The sequence below is a fragment of the Mustelus asterias genome, chromosome 9 (genome assembly GCF_964213995.1).
Source record: "Mustelus asterias chromosome 9, sMusAst1.hap1.1, whole genome shotgun sequence".
In the NCBI taxonomy this organism is placed as follows: Eukaryota; Metazoa; Chordata; class Chondrichthyes; order Carcharhiniformes; family Triakidae; genus Mustelus; species Mustelus asterias.
In genome coordinates this window covers 109,388,984-109,410,869 of record NC_135809.1, presented here as the reverse complement: position 1 = coordinate 109,410,869, position 21,886 = coordinate 109,388,984, and the positions used below count along the sequence as shown (strand labels likewise).

General features: G+C 46.4%; 2 protein-coding genes across 4 annotated transcripts in view; one reads left to right on the top strand and one right to left on the bottom strand.

Annotated features, from left to right (window-relative positions):
* Positions 1-1,868, bottom strand: part of LOC144498908 (uncharacterized) — a 30,852-nt gene extending 28,984 nt beyond the window's left edge. Inside the window, exon 1 of the mRNA XM_078220795.1 lies at positions 1,730-1,868. Coding sequence (XP_078076921.1) covers positions 1,730-1,793 — 64 coding nt within the window. The 5' untranslated portion in view covers positions 1,794-1,868. The remainder of the gene's footprint in view (positions 1-1,729) is intronic.
* A 12,161-nt stretch (positions 1,869-14,029) lies between these two features.
* LOC144498909 (uncharacterized) overlaps positions 14,030-21,886 on the top strand; it is a 60,719-nt gene continuing 52,862 nt past the window's right edge. For 2 of the 3 annotated variants that reach the window (XM_078220799.1, XM_078220796.1), the window contains exon 1: positions 20,085-20,482. In XM_078220799.1, the coding sequence (XP_078076925.1) occupies positions 20,371-20,482 (112 nt within the window). In that variant the 5' untranslated portion in view covers positions 20,085-20,370. Of the gene's footprint in view, positions 14,539-20,084; positions 20,483-21,886 lie in introns of those variants that run through there. The other variant, XM_078220797.1, reaches the window with a different exon arrangement.

Genomic DNA, 21,886 nt, shown 5'->3' with positions numbered 1-21,886 from the left:
AGATTTAACTTTATGCAACAACCTACCTTGCGATACCTTGTCAAAGGCCTTGCTAAAATCCATGCAGACAACATCAACTGCACTGCCCTCATCTACCTTCTTGGTTACCCCTTCAAAAAACTCAATTAAATTTGTGAGACATGATTTTCCACTCATAAAGTCACGCTGACTGTCCCTAATCAGTCCTTGCCTGTGGATTCTGTCTCTCAAAATACCTCCCAACAATTTACCCACCACAGATGTGAGGCTCACTGGCCTGTAGTTCCCAGGCTTTTCCCTGCAGTTCTTTTTAAACAAAGGCACAACATTTGTCACTCTCCAATCTTCAGGCACCTCACCCGTGACCATCGATGATTCAAATATCTCGGCTAGGGGACCCGCAATTTCCTCCCTAGCCTCCCACAACGTCCTGGGATATATTTCATCAGGTCCCGGGGATTTATCTACCTTGATGCGCTTTAAGACTTCCAGCACCTCCTTCTCTGTAATATGTACACTCCTCAAGACATCACTATTTATTTCCCCAAGTTCCCTAACATCCATGCTTTTCTCAACAGTAAATACTGATGAGAAATATTCATTTAGGATCTCACCCATCTCTTGTGGATCCGTACATAGATGACCTTGTTGATCCTTAAGTGGCCCTACTCTCTCCCTTGTTACTGTTTTGCCCTTTATGTGTTTAGATAGGTTAAGTGAGTGGGCAAAACACTTGGCAGATAGAATATAATGTAGGAAAATATGAAGTTACGTACTTTTGGTAGAAGATTAAAGGAGCTGAATATTATTTAAATGGAAAAAGACGACAGAAAGCTCCAGCTAGAGGGGGTCCTCATGCATAAATCACAAAAAGCTAGTACGCAAGTTCAACAGGTCATCGGGAAAGCATGTGGACTGTTGGCCTTTATTTCAAAAGGAGCAGAGTATAAAAATAGGAAGACTTGCAAGGCACTATACAAGACACTAGTTAGGCCACACCTGGAAAACTGTGAACAGTTTTAGTACCCTTATCTAAGGAAATAAATACTGGAATTTGAGGCAATACAGAGAAGGTTCACTCGGTTGATACCGAGGATTTTCTAATGGTCGGCGCTATACTCATTGTAGTTTTGACAGAGAGGCAACCTTACTGAGACATACAGGATTTCCATGGGGAAAAATCCAACATATCTCAGTACGGTTGCCTCTCAATGGGTGACCACCCACCCGATAACCTTTTAACACCCTTATAGATCAAAAGTCTATCTTACATTCAGTGACCTCCACTGCTTTGTGGGGAGGTCAAATTTACAACCCTTTTGGAAAGGGAAAAAACTCTGGGAATCCTCTTACTTTGAAACTGCAAACGACATTAAAGTTGACCCAATAATAACTGTCCAAAGGAAACTGGCTAAATAGTTGAATTGGGGAGGGGGGGGGGGGAAGTAGAACTCTGTTGGGAAAAGGGGCTAAATGGGTAGAGTGGGACTAACTGGAGGGGCTGTACCAGTCACGATGGGCCGAATGGCCCCCGATCAGGGTGAGCTCAACGTTTGTGGCTTTCACTTTAACCTCGTCGGCCGCTGTCCTCAACCTGCAGCCTCGGGGAATCATCAGCAAGAGGCCCGGGTACAAACCCCACCCTGGGCGGGCTGCGGTTCCTGATCGCCCCGCGCCAGGCCCGGCCTGAATTCGCCGGAATGTGCGCTCCCGCCCGTTCCCCGCCTCCGCCGCCCGTCTCGTCCTTCACCTGAAAGCTGTGCCAGAGTCACCAGCGCCACCACAAACGGCCACAAGTTCCCGGTCCGGCCCATTGCCCCTCACTCTCTCGGTCGCTCGGTTCCAGAAGCATTAAGCGTCTCAGCGAGGCCCAAGTTTCACTTTCCCCGGATGCCGGCCGCCTCTGCCACTGGAGGGCGCTGCTGTCACTTGTCCAATTCCGGGTGGGCGGAATGAGCAAAGATGCTTCTCTCCCAAACAAGTGGTTTGATTTATTATTATCACATGTATTGGGATACAGTGAAAAGTATTGCTTATTGTGCACTATATAGACAAAGCATACCGTTCATAGAGTACATAGGGGAGAAGGAAGGGAGAAGGTGCAGAATAGTGCTGGTGTTATAGTGATTTGATTTATTATTGTCACATGTATTAGGATACAGTGAATAGTGTTGTTTCTTGCATGCCATACAGACAAGGCACACCGTTCATAGAGAAGGAAAGGAGAGAGTGCAGAATATAGTGTCACAGTCATAAGATGTAGTGAAAGATCAACTTAGTGTGAGATAGGTCCATTCAAAAGTGGCACAGTGGTCAATACTGCTGCATCACAGTGCCAGGGCCCTGGATTCCATTCCTGGCTTGGGTCACCATCTGTATGGAGTCTGCACATTCTCCTCGTGTCTGCATGGGTTTCCTCCGAAAGCTTGTGTGGCTTTTGCTACCAAATAAACCTGTTGGACTTTAACCTAGTGTTGTTAAACTTCTTACTGGGTTTCCTCCCACAGTCCGAAAGATATGCTGGTTAAGTGCATTGGCCAAGCTAAATTCTCCCTCAGTGTAGCCGAACAGGTGCTGGAGTGTGGTGACTCGTGGATTTTCACAATAACTTCATTGCAGTGTTAATATAAGTCTACTTGTGACAATAATAAATAAACTTTAAACTTTAGGGGGCAGAGAAAGATCAACTTAATACATGGTGGGTCCATTCAAAAGTCTGATGGCAGCAGGGTAGAAACTGTTCTTGAGTCGGGTGGTAAGTGAGCTCAGGCTTTTGTATCTTTTTTCCCAACGGAAGAAGGGGGAAGAAATATGTCTGGGGTACGTGGGGTCCTTGATTATGCTGGCTGCTTTTCTGAGGCAGTGGCAACTGTAGACAGAGTTAATGGATGGCAGGCTTGTTTGCTTGATGGACTGGGCTACGTTCACAACCTTTTGTAGTTTTTTGCGGTCTTGGTCAGAGCAGGAGCCCTACCAAGCTGCGATACATCCAGAAAGGATGCTTTCTATAGTGTAACTGTAAAAGTTGGTGAGAGTTGTAGTGGACATATCAAATTTCCTTAGCTTCCTGAGAAATTGGAGGCATTGGTGGGCTTTCTGAGGATGATAAAGGTACACGAAAAACAAACACAGGCCAAGCTAATTCATTGATTCATAAAATTAAATACATAAATATCTCTCTAATTTATTATATATTTGCCCTCAATATTTGATTTATCTGATTTTATAACTTTTCCTTTAAAAATCACATAGGGTATACATTTAGAAGGGAACAGTTTGTTATTTGTTTAGCTATTCATGAAGGTCAATACCATATAGAAAAGATCAATCTAAATCAATCAGGAAATGCTGCACCTGTTGTAGGTATGGATTCTCAAAAAGCATTAAAAGGCACAACAGTTGTCAGCCTATCCACTTTGGTAGTGTAGAAAGTAGTGCATTCGCTAAATCATCCATAACAAGGACTTCCAACAATTCCTGAACTGAATAGCTATATTACAATATTTATGATCTGCCCGCACTCCTGCCACATGAAATCTTTTGTATGCCATTACGTTTTCACATGACCACTTGGTCTACATCTTTCCTGTTTAGTTGGTGGCATGAGATATAATAGTGAAATAGGAAATTACGTACAGAGCATTGTATTACATGCAATTAAACAAACTGACAATGCATGACTATTTACATATGTTGGAGGCATGGATTAAGCTGTAGCAACTAGTGCATAGCCAATCGCATCTCTACCTCTCTCCCATTTTTCTGTTGAAAGTAAATACTGAAATTCAAAAGTCTGCAGTAAAAAAGTCATGAAATCTTGTGTTCGGCTTGCTCAGGCTCCCCGAGTGTGTGATTACACCAGTTGGTGGTGCTGTTGTCTTTTTGTGAACAGCGTCCTCACTGTTAGCAACACAGGATGTTTTATCTGTGTGTTTATCAGGTGCAGGATTCACTGCATTGGCCTCTGCAGGAATCTACATATCCGCTTGATGCGCTATCAATAAGGCGAAAGACTACCGGTGTGCCAATACAAGTGTAGGCTTTTATTCACAACAGAATCAGGAGCAGATCCCAACAAATAACCGACCTGGACTGAACAAGGGGGAGGAGACAGCCACCTTTATACTAGGTGCCGAGGGGAGGAACCAAACCGGAAGGGGATGTGTCCAGGTATGACAAACACACACAACGGTGGTCCAAATAGGACAAAGGCACAACTGAGGTCCACCACACCACTGGTGCAGGGGGCTGGTGCCATAGGCCAGACGACTGAAGTGCTGTGCTACCCATTGGTGCTGATTGTACTACTTGCAGAATTGACCCCGATTGCATACATAGTGGGCATCATCTGAGACTACTTCGCAACTGTTCAGTTATGGGCACTACTGTGAATCCCTGCCAACTGGTGATGGCCACATGTAGACTGAATCCTGACCTTTTGACCTGGTGTTAGAGGACCAAGTCTGTAGGCTTCTCAATCTGCATTACAGGAGGGAATCATTCACATTGGTTTCAAGTTTAGACTGCAGCAGAGCTTTAACAATAGAAATCATGGTCCTGGTGTGCCTGTAAAAGTTTGTTGTGCTGATGAGAGTAGGCCCTGTCGTGGTAGATTTTGCAGGCTGTGGTGTGCAGCGTAGTAGTCTGTGAAATCCCGTACACATTTCTTTAGAAGATGCTTAGTGAGCTAACTGCCCATTCCACCAAATGGTTTAACTGTGAATAGGAGACTGTTCATGATATGTTCAAAGTTCCATGTGAGTGCAAAATTGCAAACTTCATCAGCGATGAATTATAAATCATAGAAAAACTCTACAATGCAGAAGGAGGCCATTTGGCCCATCAAGTCTGCATTGACAACAATCCCACCTAGCCTTATCCTCGCAAACCCCACATATTTACCCCTCAATCCCTCTAACCTACGCACCTCGGGACACTATGGGGCAATTTAGCAGGGCCAATGCACCTAGCCTGCAAATCTTTGGAGTGTGGGAGGAAACTGGAGCACCCGGAGGAAACCCACGTAGACACGGGGAGAACGTGCAAACTCCGCGCATACGGTGACCCAAGCCGGGAATCAAACCCAGGTCGCTGGAGCTGTGAGGCAGCAGTGCTAACCATTGTGCCACCATGCCGCCCCATATTGCCAACAATTGTCTGTCATGGGTCTGGGTAGGATACTGTGTGTGACAAAGCGTCTCTCAAGCTTGATTATTACTGCTTTGCTTGTCATGTTTGAGGGATTAAATTCCACCCTAAGTTGCTCTTCAATCATGAGATGTCCTTAACTCTGGCACCAAACAGGCAACATAACCTTGAGGATTCTCTCTCAGCTGCAGAGAAGAGTCTCTATCTTCCTAACTGTACAGTCAACAACTACTACATTCGTTTTCACTCTCCCATTTGAATGGCCAACCCTCAGTGCTTTGGGCAGCTGTTTGTGTTACCTGCAGTCCTTGTTCTCATCCACGCAGGCTGCTCTATCCCCCGTCAACACTTTGGCAAATCAAACCACAAAGCTGTGCTCCTGCTCCCAGCTTACAAGCAAAAAGTGAAGCAGGAGAATCTGATAAAGAAAGTCGTGCAATGTTGGTCTGAGGCAACGGATGATCTCCTATGGGCCTGCTTCCAATTAATGGACTGGTCAATATTCAAGAACTCAACGACCAACCTAAATGTGTATGCCACTACAGTAACAGACTTCATTAGTAAGTGTGTTGAAGACGGCCAAAGAAGCCAATCTGAGTGTTTCCCAACTGGAAAACATTAGCAGGGACATCTGAAGCATTCAAGTCGGGTGACCCTGACCGAGACAAGAAATCCTGATACGATCTACAGAGAACCATCAAAGATGCTAAGAGACAATACTGGAGCAAGCTAGAGTCCCAGGCTAGCCACACAAACACCCATCGATTGTGGCAAAGTTTACATGACATAACAGGCCACAAGGTGAAGACGAGTAGAATCACTGACAACAAGGCACCCCTCCCCGATGAGCTCAATGCATTCTATGCTCACTTTGAGCAGGAGGCCAGAGAGAGGATGTCACCTGCCCCGACAGCCTCCGTCAAACCGGTATCCAAGGTCACCATCACAGACATCAGATGTTAACCCACAAAAAGCGATTGGCCATGATGGGGGTCCCCGGACAAGAACTTAGCTCCTGCGTGGACCAGCAGACAGGAGTATTCTCCGACATCTTTAACCTTTCTTTACTCTAATCTGAGGTTCCTATCTGCTTCAAGAAAACGACCATAATTCCTATACCAAAGAAAAGCCAGGCAGCGTGCCTTACTGACTACCACCAAGTGGCTCTGCGATCCATCAATATGAAGTGCTTCAAAAGGTTAGTCACGGAATGCATCAACTCCGGTTTCCCAGATTGCCTGGATCCACCGCATTTTGCCTATCACTGTAACAGATCCACAGCAGACACCATCTCCCTGGCCCTGTACTCAACCCTGAAACACCTGGTTAACAAGGACACTTATGTCAGACTCCTGTTTATTGACTACAACTCAGCCTTCAACACCATTAATCCAACAAAACTTATCTGCAAACTCCGTGGCCTCGGGCTCTATTCCTCCCTCTGTGACTGGATCCTCAACTTCCTAACACATAGAACGCAATCAATGAAGATAGGTAACAACACCTCCTCCATGATTATCCTTAACATCGGTGCCCCACAAGGCTGTGTCCTCAGACCCTTCCATACTACTTGTACACCTATGACTGTGTGGCCAAATTCCCTTCCAACTCGATTTTCAAGTTTGCTGATGACACCACCGTAGTGAGTCGGTTCTCAAACAATGATGAGACAGAGTACAGGAAAGAGATAGAGAACCTAGTGAAATGGTACAATGACAATAATCTCTCCCTCAATGTCAGCAAAATGAAGGAGCTAGTCACCAACTTCAGGAAGCATAGAGGAGAACATGCCCTGTCTATTTTAACAGTGATGAAGTGGAGTTGGTCGAAAGCTTCAAGTTTCAAGGTTTTCAGATCACCAACAACTTGTCCTGGTCCCTCATACCATCGTTATTGTTAAGAAAGCTCAGCAATGCCTCTACTTCTCAGGAGGTTAAGGAAATTTGGCATATCCACGATGACTCTCACCAGATTTTTCAGATGCACCATAGAAAGCATCCTATCGAGATGTATCACAGCTTGGTATGGCTCCTGCTCTGATCAAGACCGCAAGAAACTACAAAAGGTTGTAAACGTAGCCCACTCCATCACGCAAACCAGTCTCCCAACCATTGACTCAATTTACACTTCCCACTGCCTTGGGAAAGCAGCCAACATAATCAAGGATCCCTTGCACCACGGACATACTCTCTTCCACCTTCTTCCATTGAGAAAAAGATACAAGAGTCTGAAAACACGTACCAACAGACTCAAGAACAGCTTCTTCCCTCTGCCATCGGACTTCTGAATGGTCCTATCATATATTAAGCTGATCTTTCTCTTCATTGTACCTGTAACTGCAACACTAAATTCTTCACGCTCTCCTCTCCTTCTCCTCTATGTACTCTATGAACGGTATGTTTTCTCTGTATAGCGCGCAAGAATCAATACTTTTCACTGTATCCCAATACATGCGACAATAATAAATCAAATCAAATCAAAGAATTTCAAACCTGTTAAAAAAGTGGCCTGAGGCTCCTTCGGTGCTACCGTCTGTATCCTGCCTCACCCAGTCACACCCTCCTATCCCTGACCGCAGACTTAACCGGATTTACTTAACACAAGGGTTCTGACTGCCTGTAGGAATAAAGTGCCCAGGTAAATCTCTCCCTCCCTCATGCATTGCAGTGCGTGATGCTCAGACTCTAGCTCATCGATTTTGAGCCAAATTTCCTCTGCAGTTGAAAGCCTGGGGCACAAAATGGTCACCATCAGCGGCAGGGTCCAAGACATGGCTGAGTCACAGCGGCCCATGGCCGACTTCCTGCGGGCCACAGCTGAGAGCCTCAGGACCCTTCTGAGTCACTGCGGTCCATGGCTGGAGGAGCTCAGGAGCATTCTGGAGACCCAGCCAGCCATGGCCAAAGGCCTCGAGAGCATGGCCCAGTCACCAGCGGAACATACTGAGAGGCTGTAGAGCTTTGCCCAATCTCAGGGGACACCTACTGTGTGCAGCGAGATGCTGGCCCAGACTCCGAGGGCCATCGTCGAGGACTTGCACGTTGGGGCTTCTGGAGTTCAGTCCAGCTGCTCCGACATCCCATGGAATGACCCAGGGGCCATTGGCACCCAGAGGGAGGAGGAAGGCTGGAGCCTGTGCCAGGGCCTTCCACCCAGGAGACTCAGGTCATCGCAAGACCTTACGAATCCCACTTTCTGACACTGGTGCATCTCAAGGGCAATGGGACGAAAAGGGTGGCATGGATATGTCCATGACACCAGAAAGTCGGTCGGGGTCCAACAGGTCCTGGCCCTTCAGGGGACGCTATCCAAAGGCATCACAGGCAGTAGGGTGTGGAACCCAGCTGACTGCCTCCACCTCTGATGTGAATCCTGGGGAGACAACATAGCGCTAGGCCACGTAAGATAAAGAAGTTGTAGGGTCACCAAGAGGGCATGGGTGAAGGACGGCGCCAGTTAGGTTAAGGAAGTTAGGCACTACCAATGATCACCTCCAACTGATTTATAGCACTGTTAACTATCAGAACCTCAAGTTATTGCACTGTTAGTTTCACCAATAAATGTTATTGCGCCCCACAGCTGTGATTAATATGTTTGTGATTATCCTCCAACAGGGATGACCGTACCCCAACCTGTTCCAGAGGGGCTCTGAACATCGTTATGCACGGGGGAGGCCCTTCGGCCCACCAGTAATGCGATCACCAAATCCAAGTGCCTGTGGTATATGCGTGACTGCTGTGGAATTCGAAGCACTCAGGACGAACAGTACCAGCTGCGGGTGCCCTGCACCCACTGGGTTGCACAAACTAGCATGGTATCTCCGGAACACTGTGGATTCTGGGACCACGCCACAACCCCCCAACTCCCACTGTGCCCCAACCCCCCCGCCATAGGCGCCAGTGTGCATGCAGAGATCAGGTAGGGGTCAGACTTGTTTTGCACCAGGGCAGCATCACACTGTGCCGCATAGCAAGTCGTCATCACACCCCTGCCTGGACCAGTAACTCACTAACATGGCCAACCGAGGCCCATCACCCTGGTGCTATCAGTGCAATGCATGGGAGAGTGAAAAGGGTTAGTGGGGGGAAAGGTTGCAGGCAATTGGAGGTGAAGGGGTGAGGTTTGCAACTGCAACACCCCACGCCCCATGGTCCGAGAACCTTGTGGCAATGAGCGCCTCCCTTGCCGCCCTGCCCTGCCAGACCCTTGCCGCTCGCCGCCTGTCCTCCTTTGGTTCCTCCTCAGCCTTCTGTTTTTCGTCCTCCTCCTTCACATCCCCCTGGGCTGCCTTCTCCCCAGGGCTGGTTGCCCTCCTCCTCCAAGAAGTCTCCCCGCTGCTGCGCCAAGTTTTGGAGCATGCAGCAGAACCATGATGCGGGAGACTGTCAGGGGACAGTACTGAAAGGCCCCACCAGAGTGGTCCAAGCAACAGAACTGCATCTTTAGGAGCCCAATGCATCGCTCCATAATAGGCCGGGTGGCAGCGTGTGCCTCATTGTATTGGGCCTCCAACTCGGTCTCAGGCCTCCGCACTGGTGTCATCAACCAAGTACTTAGCGGGTCACCCTTGTCCCCCAGGAACAATCAACAGCCTGGACTGGTTCTCAGAGCTCCCCAAGATGAAGCTGTCATGGATGCTGCCTGAGGATTGTGCACAAACATTCAGCTGATTTGTGACCAGAGAATATACATCATACATGTGTGAACCCCTTCCTGTTCACAAACCATGATACATGGCGTTGTGGAGACTACAGGGCGACATGCATGCAATTGATTAACCCCGACATATTTAGCATCTCGGTGATTGGGAGATCCCACAGAAGGACATGGTAACGTACAAGTTGAAGGCTGCCGTAACCTTCACCATGAGCGGGTATCCCCCTGTCCCTCAAGGTACCAAATCTACAAGGACATGGCACTGGTGCCACATCGTCTCCTGGCTGAGGCGGAGTCTACGGCGACACAAACTGTCAGTTGTTAGCTCATTGAAGGGCATGCATGCCCTGAACCGCCGGAGTCTCTGTCTCCTCTGTGCCCTCCTTCCCCACCTCCCCTCCCCCTCCCAGGCCGATGGGTACCCGACTTCTGCCCCCGATCAGCACCTCCCTCTCCTGCGGCATCCTCTGGCCTGGGTTGGCCTTGCAGTGCACATACTTCCTCCTTCTTCTCCTCCTCCTCTTCCACAGCAGCAGCCACAAGAATCACCACCAGGTCAATGGGCTCCCTGGTGAAATCCATCATTGTTCTGGAAGATGGGGGGGTGGCGGTGGGGTGGGGGGGGGGGGGGGGGGGGGGGTGGTGGTTGGGGGAAGAGAGAGAGAGAGAGAGAGAGATCAATTTCAACAGGTTCTCCATCCCAGAACCTTCATTCCCTCCCAGCAACCCTTGCCTCAACTGAGTGTGAATGGTGGCAAGCCAACATCTTGGACGGTGCCATGCTCCACCTGGACGGAATGGCAAGTGTCACTTTACCCTCGCAATGGGGGGCATGGAGGGAATACTGCTGACTGTGCGAGTGTACCCATTGGGAAGCCTTGAAGCATTGACATGAGTGCACCCACTTGGATGTCTGGTGCAGTGCCTTCCAGGAATGGCTAGCAGTTCATACAGATGGTGGAGGGGCACCCTCATGGGATGGGTTCCCATGGAGGACAGCACTGACGAGTCCATGCTATGTGAGGAGCCATGTTAACACTTGCACAGCTCCCTTGCTTGGAGCAGCAGCTCAGGGATCTGCTTGTTGTTTGTGTTAGTGGGGTTACCAGGATGAAATTACAGCAGTCAGCCACTGAGCCTGTGTAGCTGACAGTTGGAAGGGGTGGGGGGGTGGGGGGGGGTGGGGGGGTGGGGGGGGGGGGGGGGGGGGCGGGGGGGGGGAGTTGGTGTCTATACTCAGAGAGCGAGCCCTTGGAGGTTCGCTCAGCAGCCAGGGGGAATATGCTCAACACTAGCCAGTGACGACCCCAAGCTCTTTCCCCAGACAGGCCCAGCTCCCCCTCCACCCACGAGCTCTGCACCCCCAGACTGCCCCTAACCCCCAACCCACCTCCGGGCTCAGGAGCCCCAGACTGCCCCTAACCCTCATCCCACCCCCGGGTTCAGGAGCCCCAGACTGCCCCTAGCCCCTCCACCCCCCCCACCCCCACCCGCACATCCCTGGGCTCAGGACCCCCAGACTGCATCTACACCCCCCACCTTAAAAATCTTTCCAATACTCCACACTATTTTCCCCTTTTGTGAATGATGTTAAGTCAGGCATAATAGCAACCTACAGGACATAGGAAAAAACTTCAGTGAGTACACCAGGGAAAGAGCAAAAACAGGACAAATCAGGGAGTTGTAGAAATTATAGGGCAGTGGTTCCCAAAGGGTGTGGCGCGCCACACTGGTGCGGCAAGAGAGGATGGCAAGTGTGGCGGGAAGATTCAAGGATAATCGAAGAAACATTTAAACATGGATTAGATATTTTTCCAAAGTGATTGTTTTATACTTTCTGGATGTCCCATGATCATATTATAAAGTAGTTGTGTTCTATGTTATGAATCAAGCACTGCTAGGAGTTGTTTTTTTTTTGTTTTTGAAAGTATTTCTTATCAATAAAAATTTCGGTGTGGCGCGAGCAAATTTTTATTCCGAAAGTGTGGCCCAGTGAAAAAAGTTTGGGAACCACTGAGATAGGGAATACTCAGAGAAAGAGAAACTACAAGAAAATGTGCAGTGCAGGTAAGAGGGGCTGAATGTCCTACATCTGCTGATGTTTTATGTCCTCACCATCAGCACACTGACTGGAAGTAAAATGACCTGATCATATCAACACTGACTGCTAGAACAAGACAGACATTGAATACACTGATTGCTTACCTCACCCTTCAAATCCTCTCCACTACCGACAAGTTCAGCAGAGGGAAGGAAGGATGTTCTCGTCATTTGCCTGTCTGGTTGCAGTGATAACAATACACAAGAAGACAGGTCAGAGCAATTTGTTTGAACAATGTCCCTGCCATTGATCTCAATATCCACCCTCTCCATCACTGTTGCACCATGGTTACAATATGTATGATCTTTAAGATAAACTAAACAGTTATAGGCTACTTGCACCACAGCTGGGGAATACCTGACATAAAGTTTCTTTACAATCATATCTATGCTGACAGCATTCAGTGTTTTGTTACATATACATTTTATATCAGAAAATGCTCAAAAAGCTCGGAGGATCTGGCAGCATCTGTGGAGAGAGAAACAGAGTTAATGGGCCAGATTTCCCGGCCCCGCTGCTCCTGCGGCAGATTGTGCCGACCTTGGAAAATAGTGCATGTGGTGCCAAACGGTTTGCAATCGTCCTGGTCTCTTTCGACAGGCGCAAGCCAGATCGCGCCTATCGAAAGGGCTCAAGGTCGATTAGCATATTTAAATAGTATTTATAAATATGCTCAGCCCATTCGAAGCCGGATTCTCTCGACTCCCGGGATCTTCCAACCCTCGGGCACAGTGTGAGCCTGGTGAGAATCTCTACTGGTCTCCACTAGCAGAGACCAGGCATGATGGGCACACCAGGGGGCTCAGAGGCCATTGAGCCTTCAAGTGGTTGGGGACATGGATGGGCAGTGCCCACCTGACACATTGGCAGTGTGCAAGGGGCAGTATCAAGGAGGTGGGGCCTGGATGGAGCTATAATGGGAGGTGCTATGACGAGAGGGTTTGTAAAGGGGAGGGTCGTGATGGGAGTGTCATGAAGGGGTGGGGCATGAAGGGGTGGCATGTCGGAGGTCATGAAACGGAACCCATTAGGATGACCCCACTGCTCCAATGCTGGCAACCCATGTCAGCAAAGGGGTGGTGAAACGTGCTGCCGCCGATGGGGGGAGGGGGTCTTCCAGTACACTGAGGTTGGGGCGCACTTCCAAAATGGCGCATGATCGCTTTGCAGCTTTGTTCAACAGCGTGCTGATGCCCGTTCCAGAACCAGCACGCAACTCACCACTCCAAAAAAATGACTGTGTGTGGGACGCTTGCAGTCTGGACTGCGCCATGACACTTAGTCATTTTTTGGCTGCCAATACTTTGAGTCCGTATGACTGAATATTTCAGATTCTAGCACGTGGTATTTTGCTTTTACATTTTCTATCAGATTGGCCACCATCCTCAAGACATACTGCATCTCTTATCACCATTTAAAGCTTCCTTGAAGAGACACCTTGAGACCACTTGACCAAGCTTGTGAGTATCTGAGCCTCCTTTTGTGGCTCAGCATCAAGCTTTGTTTCAGAATACTCTTGTGAAGTGTCTTGAGACATTTTATTAAGGCAAAGCTAAGCTATATAAACAAGTTGATGTTGCTTAAAATCCATGGCATTGTTATAATATTGAGCCTTTTGTTGTATATGACATTCCACGCTGGTCCAAAAACAGCTTGATCTTCATGTGGTACCATTTTAGGATCATCACTCTACCAAGCGAATGCTTTTGGAAGTAAACTGATTCCTCTGTAGTCGCTGCATTTATTCCTGTCACTTTGGTTTTTAAAAATTAATTCATTGGGGGCTTGGGCCAACATTCATTGCCCATCCCTGAGGGCAGTTAAGAGTTAATCACTTTGCTGTGAATCAACAGACCTGGTAAGGACAGAAGATTTCCCTAAAAGAAAGAGGTAAGGACAGAAGATTTCTTTCCCCCATGGCTTTTTACGACAATCGTAACATTTAATTGTCTAATTTTTATTGAATTCAAATTTCATCATGTCATGGTTGGATTTGAACCAGGGGCTCCCCAGAGAATCACCATTGAGTACTTTTGGATTGGTTGCCCCGAGACAATACCACTGCCTCCCCATAATATCTGCTTCAGCCGCCTGCAACAACTCAGCAATTCACCCTCATCAACAATTCAAGGATTTCTGGTTCTTATGGTAGCAAACAAACTCTGAAATGCAACAGAAATAAAATGGCCTTGGTTATGATTAACAGACAAGAAATAGGATTGATTTCATGATGGTAAATGGAAATCCAGTGACATGTCCTTCACATCATTTGAGGCTCTGACCACAGGGTTGTTTTGGAGTATAGACAATGTTCTGGAGAATCTCTTCCTGAAACATCTTTGTTGCACTAAATACTATTCACCACCAAGAACATGTTAAGATCGCCGTTGCGAAACGGTGACAGAGCTTAAATTGTGGCGACAGGAATGAAATATTCAAACAGGAAAGGAATGAAATAGCGCAGCACTACGGCTGGAGGAACCACGTGAACAAGGAGGAAACAAAATCGAAACTAAAATCGTTATCTTCTTTATTTTGTGAAATGGCTGCCCCGAAGCTGCTGGATAAAATCCACGTCCAGTGGAGGTTTGGGGCTGGTGGCCGCTTCTTCCTGTTTGGGGCTCTGTTCACGGTGTGGTTTGTCTCTCTGACAGGTAAAGGAACAACCTGGTGTGCGGTTTCTGTTCTGTAAATTGTCTTGTTTCAAAAAGAAAAGCCGACCCACACAATGGAGGCTTGACAATTAAAGCAGAATGATGAACTCTTCTCCGGAACTGACTATTTTAAACAACTTTAAAACTTGTGTATGTGTGTATTTATTAGACATGATGTGGAGATGCCGGCGTTGGACTGGGGTGAACACAGTAAGAGTTTTAACAACACCAGGTTAAAGTCCAACAGGTTTATTTGGTAGCAAAATCCATAAGCTTTCGGAGCGCTGCTCCTTCGTCAGATGGAGTGGAAATGTGCATTTCCACTACATTTCCACTCCATCTGATGAAGGAGCAGTGCTCCAAAAGCTTATGGTATTTGCTACCAAATAAACCTGTTGGACTTTAACCTGGTGTTGTTAAAACTCTTACTGTGTATTTGTTAGAGTCAGCTCTTGTCATTGACAGTAGATCTGCTTGTGTGCAAAAGGTTACGAAATTATATCTTGTCCAGCCCCACCCATTGTCTTCTTGTGGGGCCGTTGTTTAGGTTTAAACAAAATGAGTTCAGGTTATTTTTAAAATTTGTTTTAAGTCAAAAGTGACTGTGAATGCCGTCATGAGAATATTTGCTGAATCCTTTAGTGAGAAAAGCCTGCCCCAGTCGGAGTTCCAGTCCTACCGTAAGTGTCATATCTGAAATGATCTAAAGCACTAATTCAGTTATTGGACCCGCCACCAAAGATAGTGAAGTAATTAGGATCAGCAGTAAATGCTGTTCTAGCTGCTGACAATCTCAATCTGCGAATTACTTGAAACCCTCTTTCAAATGAAATGCATGTGTTAAATTGTGTTAGGTTCTGTGCTTCCCAGAGTTCCAAAATATATCTCACTTTAGACACAAACTGTGCATCGTGTATAATTTCTCACATCACTTCATGAGAAGCAGAATATATATCTAATACAATGTATATTTGGTCCACATGCAGTAATAATGAGTTATGTGTCATTATGGATTATACAGTAATTTCTCGCTTAATGGTGTAAGATGCTTTCCTGAAAAGTGCAACTTTAAGTCAAACAACTTCGAGTGAAGATTTTTCCCATTGCAACCAGTGTAAAAACTGCAGTCAGGTTCTGTAGGACTATTTGTGTCAAAAAGAAGTTATACCCTGTAAGCTGAAATACTGTACAGTACATTCCTAAATTTGCAAATAAAATAACCTTCAAAATATAAAAGAAATAGGCTAACTTCTACTTGCCTCACGCAGACTGACTCCATCCCACAGGCTTCTCAAGCTTCCCCTAGACTCATCATCTCTCCTCATAGGATCATAGAAACCCTACAGTACAGAAAGAGGCCATTCGGCCCATCGAGTCTGCACCGACCACAATCCCACCCAGGCCCTACCCCCATATCCCTACATATTTGCCCATTAATCCCTCTAACTACGCATCTCAGGACACTAAGGGCAATTTTTAGCATAGCCAATCAACCTAACCCGCACATCTTTGGACTGTGGGAGGAAACCAGAGCACCTGGAGGAAACCAACGCAGACACGAGGAGAATGTGCAAACTCCACACAGACAGTCACCCAAGCCGGGAATCGAACCCAGGTCCCTGGAGCTGTGAAGCAGCAGTGCTAACCACTGTGCTACCATGCTGCCCCCTACTTGCCACTTCACTCTCCTCAACCTTTGCTGTGAGTGAGGACTCAGGAGAGGGTTGGTGAGATGGAAGGAGGGGGCAAGAGGGGCTCTGGATGGGAAAGTCAGGAAGGGAGGAGAAAAATGGGAGAGGGTTGGGCAAGAAAGTGGTGAGTGGGAGCGTCTGGATGAGGGAAGGAGAGTCACAGTGAGCGGGAGAGGCTGCTCATTGGGTCTCACCTGCCACTTCCACCAATACAGGTTCATGTGACTGGCAGAAGAGAGGGCTTGGACTGCCCAGGTGACCAGAGTGGGGGGAAAAACTAAACTGTGGAGGAGTGGCTGGATGTCACCAGAAGTGCCATGTGATGTGAGTCGGTCAATGTCCAGCTCACAGCCAAATCCCTCCGGAGTCTTAAAAACATGGTGCTCAGCCCCGACTGCACTTCTTGTGTCGAAGCGACTCTGGCATGTGAAACACATGTCTGAATTGACCCCATTTTGGACAGAACTTCTCATTGGCCTGGCCCAAATCTGCCCTTGGCGGCCATAGCCCCACAGTCTAAGCCATCTTTTAGAGGGGTTTACTGTATTGGCTGTCGCTGCGCAACCTCCACTTGCACTTACCAGCTGTCTGGACACATTGTGGTGTTCCATCCTGCCTCTAGAGGAGGCAGAGTCACAGCGGATGGCTTTCTACAAGGGAATCCTCCATTTCACCATCAGGGGAATGTTGTAACCAGCAACCCCATATAATGGAAAGTAAAATCAGTTCGTAAACTCCCAGTCTGCCTGCATTTTCTGTGGCCTTGTGGAGTCTGTGTTCCATGTTTATGTTGAGTTCAGAGGATGCAGCCCATTTTTCATTATCTGAAAGGGCTGCTCCGCAATTTTTGGTTGCGCTTCAATCCCATACTCCAGATCCTGGCCACACAGGAAAGGAGGGGCATTGGCATCTGCAAGAGGAATTTTCCAGGGTATCCACCGGGGGGCCTCTTGTACTCAGCTGAACTCACTCAACCAATGCAGAGACCATGAGAGACAACATGTAGTCAAGGAATGAAAGGAAGTTTCGTTTATTGCTAATGCATGCATCAGGAGAGAAAATAGTCAGTGAATGCTGACTATCCTCTCTGGCGTAACAGTACATGTGTGAGATTGATACACTCTGCTGAACACTTGATTGCCGCACCCAGCTTGTCACCCACACTGGAGGGTCCAATTACAATGTTACACATTATTACCTCAGCCAATAACGCTCTACCTGTCAGCAGGATTAGGAGATCATTGGTCCATTGCACCTGAAAGTTCTTCCCTCATTACTAGGAAACCTAACTACGTAAATGCAGCAAATTCAAGAATATTTTCTAACATCTGCAAATTTTAATTGGTAAGAGGAGTCATTCTCTTGCCAAATCCTCCTCGCTTATCAGCTTCAGAGACTACACCAGCCTCACCAACCATGGACCAATGTACTTCCATACATTCCAAGCTCTGATTAGCTTACAGCTGCCTCACTCAAGCTGATAAGCAAATTCCTTTGACCCAAAAGAATTTGGTCTGTCTCATACTGTCTATGTGCCATCATGCTGAGCGGTTAGTGTGCTTGTTGGCCAAGATTCACAAGAAACACGTTAATAATACAGTTTAATTTCATAATACTTGGTTAAATTGTGGTTATTCAGACAATACCTTTGCATATATTGTATTAGGCACATGGTGAATCCTTATTCTATATATAAGGCACCTTGTAATCTTCACAACCTAGTTTACTTATTATAATTTTAAAATGAGGGGCTTTTGTACTAAGAGTTTTATATAACCCTTCTTCAGTCCCTGCTTTTGGCCTTTGGCTAGCCCAAGATAAGGCCACTAAATAGAGGTGTCCGAACACTTGTTCCTACGTCCTGGAGGGCAACTGGTTCCTTCGTATTCTTTCTTGCTCAACTTAACTGCCGTCACTGATGCTATCGCACAGGCACACTTAACTACATTGACAAGTGCCATCAATGCCAAAATCACCATGAAAAATATTGCAATCAGTTGTAGGATTGATTTTCCACAGCACCCAGCCATCCTCACAGCCATTCACCCAAGGTAGACAATGGTGGTTGTTTAATTTTCTTCACCTCTTTTCTGATGTGAGCAGCCAGATTAGTTATGTTTCCTGAACTAGTTTTTCCTACGAGTGGAAATATCCTCTCCACGTCCACTCTACTCAGTCCTCGCAGTATCCTGTACGTTTCAATAAGATCCTCTAAACTCCAATAAGTACAAACCCAGAGTTTTCACTGTTCCTCATATGACAAGCTCTTCATTCCAGGGATCATTCTTGTGAACCTCTTCTGGACCCTTTCCAAGGCCAGCACATCCTTCCTTAGATACGGGGCCCAACACTGCTCACAATACTCCAAATGAAGTCTGACCAAAACTTTATACAGCCTCAGAAGTACATCACTGCTTTTGTATTCTAGCCCTCTCCGACATGAATGCCAACATTGCATTTGCCTTCCTAACTGCCGACTGAACCTGCATGTTAACCGTAAGAGAATCTTGAACAAGGACTCCCACTCCCAAAGGGAGAACACTCCCTTTGTGCTTCTGATTTCTTAAGCATTTCCCCATTGAGAAAATAGTCTGTCTCCATTCCTCCTTCCAAAGTACATTACCTTCCACTTTTCCATCTGCCATTTTTTTGACCACTCTCCTAGCCTGTTCAAGTATGTCTGTAGCCCCCCTGCTTCCTCAATACTACCTGTCCCTCTACATATCTTTGCATCATCTGCAAACTTAGCAACAGTGCCTTCAGTTCTGTTTTCCAAATCGTTAATGTATATTGTGAAAAGTTGTGGTCGAAACACTGACCCCTGAGGCACACCACTAGTCACTGGCTGCCATCCTGAAAAAGACCCCTTTATCCCCACTCTCTGCCTTCTGCCAGTTAGCCTATCCTCTATCCATGACAGCATCTTACCCTTAACACCATGGGCTCTTAACTTATTGAACAGTCTCCTATGCGGCACCTTGTCAAAGGCCTTCTGGAAATCTAAATAAATCACGTCCACTGGTTCTCCTTTATCTAACTTCCTTGTTACCTCCTCAAAGAACTCCAACAGATTTATCAAACATGACCTCCCTTTGACGAAGCCGTGCTGACTCAGTCCTATTTTATCATGCACTTCCAAGTACTCTGCGATCTCATCTTTAATAATGGACTCTAAAATCTTGCCAATAACCAAAGTCAGGCTAACCAGCCTATAATTTCCCATCTACTGCCTTCCTCTCTTCTCAAACAGCGGTGTTACATTATTTACTTTCCAGTCCTCTGGGATCCTCCCTGTTTCCAGTGATTCCTGAAAGATCACCACCAATGCCTCCACAATGTCCTCAGTTATTCCTGTTAGAACACTGGAGTGTATTCCATCCGGTCCAGGTCATTTATCCATCTTCAGACCTTTCAGTTTCCCCAGAACCTTCTCCTTGGTGATGGCCACTATACTCACCTGGCCCCCTGATTCTTCTGGAGCTGTTGCATCCCACTGGTGTCTTCCACCATGAAGACTGATGCAAAGTAACTATTCAGTTCCTCTGCCATTTCTTTGTTTCCTATTGTTACTTCTCTAGCCTCATTTTTCAGTGGTCCAATGTCTATTTTTGTTTCTCTCTTACCTTTTATATATTGAAAATCTCTTCCTATCTTCTTTTATGTACTAGTACGGTGACGTAATCTTCACCTTAACCTAGTCTACTTATTATAGTAAATTTAAAATGAGGGGCTTTTGTACTAAGAGTTTTATATAACCCTTCTTCAGTCGTCTGATCCTCACTCAGCCTCTCCGGAACCGGAGCTGTTCAGCACCATTTTGTGGCTCCTCAGCTCACTATCACTTCTGATCTCTCTCTCTCTGCGACACACAGCAAGCTGGCTGCCAGTTTCTTTTAATCCTTAACTCCCCTCATTGGTCTGTGGCTCTCCAGACCAACTAATTTCACTATGTGTCTCTCTCTCACCACCAAGAACATGTTAAGATTGCTGTTGCGAAGCGGTGACAGAGCTTATTGTGGCGACAGGATTGAAATGTTCAAACAGTAAAGGACTGAAATGGCGCAGCAGTTCATCTAGAGGAAGTACGTGAACAGGAAGGGCACAAAACTGAAACCAATACTTTTCTTCCTTATTTTGTGAAATGGCTGCCCCGAAGCAGCTGGATAAAATCCATGTCCAGTGGAGGTTTGGGACTGGTGGTCGCTTCTTCCTGTTTGGAGCTCTGTTCACGGTGTGGCTTGTCTCTCCGACAGGTAAAGGAACAACCTGGTGTGCGGCCTCTGTCCTGTAAATTGTCTTGTTTCAAAAGAAAAGCCGACCCACAAAATGGAGGCTTAACAATTAAAGCAGAATTATAAACTCTTCTCCGGAACTGACTATTTTAAACAACTTTAAAACTTGTGTATGTGTGTGTGTGTATTTGTTGCAGTCAGTTCTTGTCCTTGAGAGTATATCTACTTGTGTGGAAAAAGTTAGAAAATTATATTTTGTCCAGCCCCACCCATTGTCTTCCTGTTGGGCAATTGTTTAGTTTTAATCAAAATGAATTCAGGTTATTTTAAAACTTGGTTTAAGTCAAAAGTGACTGTGAATGCCGTCTTAAGAATATTTACTGAATCCTTTAATGAGGAAAGCCTGTCCCAGTCGAAATTCCAGTCCCGTAAGTGTCATATCTGAAATAATCTAAGCTACTAATTCAGTTATTGGACCCACCACCCAAGATAGTAAAGGTAATTAGGATCAGCAGTAAATGCTGTTCTAGTTCGTGACAATCTCAGTCTGCGAATGAATACTAAAACAAACTTGAAACCTTCTCTCAAATGAAATGGATACTTAATTAAATTGTGTTAGGTTCTGTGCTTCCCAGAGCTCCAAAATATATCACACTTTAGACACAAACTCTGCATCGTATATAATTTCTCACATCACTTCATGAGAAGCAGAATATATATCTAATACAATGTATATTTGGTCCACATGCAGCAATAATGAGTTATGTGTCATTATGGATTATACAGTAATTTCTCGCTTAATGGTGTAAGATGCTTTCCTGAAAAGTACAACTTTAAGTCAAACAACTTCGAGTGAAGATTTTTCCCATTGCAACCAGTGTAAAAACTGCAGTCAGGTTCTGTAGGACTATTCTTGTCAAAACTATGTATACCCTATAAGCTGAAATACTATACAGTACATTCCTAAATTCCTACATTTGCAAATAAATTATAAAAGAAATAGGCTAACTTCTACTTGCCTCACGCAGACTGACTCCATCCCACAGGCCACTTCCCTCTCAAGCTTCCCCCAGACTTACCTATACTCCTACTTGCCACTTCACTCTCCTCAAACTTTGCTGTGAGTGAGGACTCGGGAGAGGGTTGGTGAGATGGAAGGAGGGGACAAGAGGGGCTCTGGATGGGAGAGTCAGGAAGGGAAGTGACAAGTGGGAGAGGGTTGGGCAAGAAAATGGTGAGTGGAAGAGAGTCACAGTGAGCGGATGAGGCTGCTGCAGGACAGCACTAATTGAGTCTCTCATGCGACTTCCACCAATATAGTTTCATGTGACTAGCAGAAGAGAGGGTTTGGGGTGACAAGAGTGAGGGTATACTGGACTGCGGAGGAGTGGCTGGATGTCACCAGAAGTACCATGTGATGTGAGT